The sequence below is a fragment of the Penaeus japonicus genome, unplaced genomic scaffold (genome assembly GCF_977035675.1).
Source record: "Penaeus japonicus unplaced genomic scaffold, GWHDUDI00000001_assembly GWHDUDI00000004, whole genome shotgun sequence".
In the NCBI taxonomy this organism is placed as follows: domain Eukaryota; kingdom Metazoa; phylum Arthropoda; class Malacostraca; order Decapoda; family Penaeidae; genus Penaeus; species Penaeus japonicus.
In genome coordinates this window covers 9,839,004-9,843,991 of record NW_028234406.1, presented here as the reverse complement: position 1 = coordinate 9,843,991, position 4,988 = coordinate 9,839,004, and the positions used below count along the sequence as shown (strand labels likewise).

Genomic DNA, 4,988 nt, shown 5'->3' with positions numbered 1-4,988 from the left:
ATTTTCATCTGTCTTGGATCTTTTGCTTTCTATCTTTGCATCACTTTTATGCTAATAATTACTTTATCTTTGTATCTCTAATATCTCTGTATTTCAGTATCTTAATATCTTATACCTCACCAAATATCTGTATTTTGATATTTCTGTATTTCTCTCATTCCATATCCTTATCCCCCCTCTATGGATTCTGCTTGCTCTGCTTATGCTTTTTTCCATTTCGTTTGAAGATTCGCATTTGACATTTTAGAAGAGATAACATTTAACATCTCTAATTTACCTTTATATCCAGTTGCCACTTAATATCTAAAAATCTATTTTGTCTGCTATTGATTACTTCATCTGTTTTATTGTTCTTAAAATATCAATATTTTTTGTAGGGCAAGGAGACGTCGACAACCCTTTGGTAATTGGCTGCATGTCTTGCCTTTGGTGAAGTCAAACATCTCTTATCATTAAAAGCTTTCTTTATTTAAAATATATTGTGTGAACACAATCCCTTCAAGTCGTTATGTTCAATGCAGTATGTATGTATATTCTGCCACACATACATGTATGGCGAGTTCTTAAACAAATAATAAATCCTGCCATCCATCTGAAATTACATATTCATTGAAAATAGTATTAAAAACAATTAAAACTGGCAGCTGTTTTTCCAAAAAAAAAAAAAAAAAAAAAAAGGGCTTACTAGACTATTCAACAAATAACATCTTCACACCATCTCACCCATTTACCATAGAAATTTCTCTCCTTTCTCTCATAGTTCTATAAAATATACACCCTTTTTCTCAATTCTATACGATGATTTTTACTGGAGACTCTGGCGAAGCAGAAGTGCCATAAGAGCCAAGACCAGCATCCCAGGGGAGAGCGCGGTCGCTGCTGATGGTTCGCCCACTGGTTCGTGACGTGCAGGGGAGTCGGAGGAACAGAAGTCGTTTTCTGCGGGAGAATCAACATGAGGCTCGGTGATTCAGTTCACGTTGTAAAGAAAATTGATGCTGATCAAAAACTTATATTGACTTATTCTTAATAGCTTAATCTTAGTCGTGTTTTACTTGTTATTGTAAGAATCTAATTTATAGGTTAATATTTTGCTGCTTCAAAAAGGCAATGAATGTCATGCTAATTACTGTGAACATACTGTGTAAGTATAAATGACGAGATACAGAGATGGTGAAAAGTCTATGATATGTGCATATGGCTCACCAATTTACATTTCAGACATTGGTCTACATTATGTCTTTCATGCTGGATCAAGAAATAATTTTCATGCCTTATCCGCATGTAGGTAGCTGATGTATCATTAGAGTTAACATTCTTGTTAACAAAAAGAAATTTAATTGATTCCAGTCTTCACCACATACAATGACACCAAGTAAATTATAGTTTCATCAGTAAATATTAATTTAAGAAAACATTTTTGTAAAACAAAAAATGTACCACAAAAGACAGAACATGTCGCAATATGGTTCTCATCCGCCATCCGCAATTGCCTCCACTTTCAGAAACGTGCTCAGTTACTCACCCCCTTCCCAGCCCACAAACTCCTGGTGTCTCTCGTTGTTTTCTGTGAGCCAGACCTCGAGGGGCTTGAAATATTCCCTGATGATCGAGGCGTCCATCCTCCTCGTGCCCGTCAGCGCCTCCAGGGCATCGGGCCAGGGCTTTGAGGAGCCCAGCTGCAACATGTCGCTGAGGAGGATAAACACACATTTCAGTTAAAGCTGTAATACTTTCATCTTATTAGACTGATACAATCTGTAAATTCTAAGAAGACTTCGTCCTTTAAATGAATTTTGTGTCTTAAGGACTGAAAAATAATTTGCTCCCCATCTCGGATGCCTCATTTTACACACGCTTACCCAAGTGCATTTCCTGCTTCGGTGGACTGATAGATGTCACACTTGTGGAGTGGTTTCGAGGGGTCTAGAGGGTCGTATTCCCCAGCCTTCATGCAAAGTGCTTTGTGGAACTGGAACTGAACCACGAAGCTGACAAAGTACCTGAAGACAAGACAAAATTTTTAAATAACATTACTGTCTAACCAACCGAACAGATCACTTGCTTGTTGGCGATTCAGGAATACCAGCTACAGGGTTTCAAATATCGGTCATTTTTTTTTCTCTCTTCCTTCCAACGAAAAAGAAAGTACCTGATGTAGGGAACGTTGGCTGGGATGTGATACTTGGCCCCAGGATCGAAGTCATACTCTGATCGTTTCACAGGAGGCTTTATTCCCTGCAGCTTATACCTGAAATGCACAACAATGAATTGATAACCAATGAAGATAAATTGTGAATGAAACCCAAATTGCAAAGGACATACAAGAATATGTAGTGCACACATTATGCATATTTTCCTACCTCAGGTCCCACCAAGCACAGTTCCAGTTCTCTTCTTTGGTTTCCCCACTGAACACTCCCCAGCGCCACAGGTCCATCAAGTAGCCGAAAGGAAGGAAAGCGATCTTATCCAAGGCGATACTCATGAGGTAATTTACATCGGCTTCATCGTCCTCTTCAACAGATTCCAGGAGGCCAATCTTCTTCAGATGTTTTGGTGTGGCCACGCTAAGAGCCAACACATCCCCAACAGCCTCATGGAAACCTGGAATTCATGATTCATTTATATCACTTTCATGAGACGGCATTGAGGATATTGCTTTTGCAAACAATTTAAGAAACATTCAAACATTTCATTATTGTCAACAAAGTTAGTTATTTGTACACATGCTGTGTCTTGCTGTCTATTGTCTGAAGACTCCTTGAACTTCCCTGTTACCTAAATGCTCTCTAATTTAAAATCTCCCCCAAGATCATCGATCAAGTTTGGTCACCTGGGTTAGCTCCACTGCGGAACACTAGGGGCTGGTGCTCATATTGCAAGTAGTATTCTATGTGACCCATCTCATGATGAACCGTGATTAAGTCTGTCATAGTCACATCAGTGCATTGCTTGATCCTGAGGACAAGTTAGAGAAAGGAGATATTATCAGCCTCTCTTTTCTTATAACAGTGTATCATTGGCTTCCTTGCACCAGTGATACTGGGAGACTAGTAATGATAAACGAATGTCAGGGCATGCAACATCCTAAAGAACAGGAGGTACATTGTACCATTGTATAAGTTGTACCTGGTACAACGTGTTTTCTCAATGTCACTGACCAGGTTTGCTTATAAAACGCTGTAAATTATGGGGTTTCTTCCTCATTCAAATTCTAACTTTATCTTGAGACATCTAATTATACCATTTTCTTCTCAAATCTGATAATTTTTATTTATCCAACATAAATCAACAAGTTGTAAAGCGACTTTCTTTAGTGAAATGAACTAGAGACAATACTGAAAACCACCAGTTTGTTGTAACAAAAAAAAAAAAATCACTGATGTATTGTAGTTAACGGTTTTCGCATCTTAACAAACAGAATACAGATCCACAAAAAAAAAAACTCTAGAGAAATTAAAACATGGACCATTCATATGTACCTCCCTCCTCGTTTACAAATGAAGAATCCTCTGCAATTTTGTGTAACCCGAGTCAAGAGGTCAGCAGTGCAAAGACACAAGAGGTTAACTAATCACACCTTACAATCCAGATCCCATCTACTACCACACAGGCCTAATCTCACCTGGATTAGCACCACCACGGAACACGAGTGGTTGGTGTTTGTACTGTAGATCATACTCGATGTGGCCCATTTCATGGTGCACTGTGATCAAGTCAGTCATGGTGACATCTGTGCACTGCTTTATTCTTTAATGATTGGAAATTACTAAGGGTTAATCTCTGTTTCCATGAAATTACTTCACATGTAACAAGTGACTGACAATGAGTCGAAGTAATATGATTATATTTTTTTGCAAAATTTATTTGCAAAAGAAATCGTAGATCTGGAAAGAAAGAAATGTATTCTCCATGTCTTATATAACAGATAATGTATGAAAAAAGACGAATGTGAAAATACGCTTAAGTGCTTGCAGCATCTGCAACTTCGACTACGGACAGACTGTGGCGACGTCGCAACGGCAAGTTGCCCATTGGCTCCCACTGAAATTTCGTGGGGAGGAGATTCCTGGAAGAACGTTACCCCCTCCATATGTTCTAGTGTTAGTATGTATTCCTTTTGCAAACGTAATTCTTTAATCCATCCACAAATGTTAAAAAAAAAATACTTTCACCGGTGACACTCCTCAATCTGACGAGGGGGAACCGTGTCTACGTAGCAGGTGCTACTGGTCGACTGTCCCCTTAAAGAACATGACAAAATACCCAAGTAATCTCCACTCCCCCGCCCTCCACATCGATGAAGTTCACGCCCATCACTTGCCTTATCCAAAATGCCCGACGCCACCACAGAATAGGCTATGATCACTACATCATTCAAGAAATAGAAAAAACCAACTTAACCCACATACACAACAATAACCAAAACATCCAAAGAAAAAAAAATCTACTTCGAATACGTCTCCAAGTACCTCATAACACCACCATTACCTAAAGTCTTTTCCGTTGCAGAAGTCCCACGCAGATGCATGGCAAATCAGATCCCGTCCCTTTGGCTTTTCGATGATGGAGTGTTCCCAGAATTCGGGAGGCATGCGGGTGAGGTTCAGGGACACGAAGAATTCCTCCGAGAGCTCAAACATCTTCCTTGGGGTGTAACCCTATAAAAGAAATGAGTTTAAATGCTCTGCCTATGGATTGGAGTTATGTTAGCATGCAATAATTCCAGGATACTTGTTAAAGATGCGAATTTTGGTCTTAGAGCTCAGTAGGCAAGTCTAAAAAAAAAAAAAAAACTAAAATCATCTTTTGGCAAATGGGACAATGTAATATGATTACACAATGAATTACAATTTCATCCAAGGAAAAAATGCAACTGCTAGCACAGGCTTCCCAAACCTAATAGGCTTAGACAAACCACGCCGTGTTCGTAAAGACGTCAGTCGAGTACAAGCGCCTGAGGAACTTCATACAGATTGGTATGC

General features: G+C 39.1%; 1 protein-coding gene across 1 annotated transcript in view; it reads right to left on the bottom strand.

Moving 5' to 3' along the window:
- Nucleotides 1–452: 452 nt before the first annotated feature.
- The window catches only part of LOC122254117 (angiotensin-converting enzyme), a 41,020-nt gene continuing 36,484 nt past the window's right edge, over nt 453–4,988 (bottom strand). Inside the window, exons 11-17 of the mRNA XM_086535770.1 lie at nt 4,495–4,664; nt 2,837–2,961; nt 2,364–2,607; nt 2,153–2,251; nt 1,863–2,003; nt 1,526–1,692; nt 453–939 (exon numbers count right to left, since the gene is read on the bottom strand). Coding sequence (XP_086391896.1) covers nt 806–939; nt 1,526–1,692; nt 1,863–2,003; nt 2,153–2,251; nt 2,364–2,607; nt 2,837–2,961; nt 4,495–4,664 — 1,080 coding nt within the window. The 3' untranslated portion in view covers nt 453–805. The remainder of the gene's footprint in view (nt 940–1,525; nt 1,693–1,862; nt 2,004–2,152; nt 2,252–2,363; nt 2,608–2,836; nt 2,962–4,494; nt 4,665–4,988) is intronic.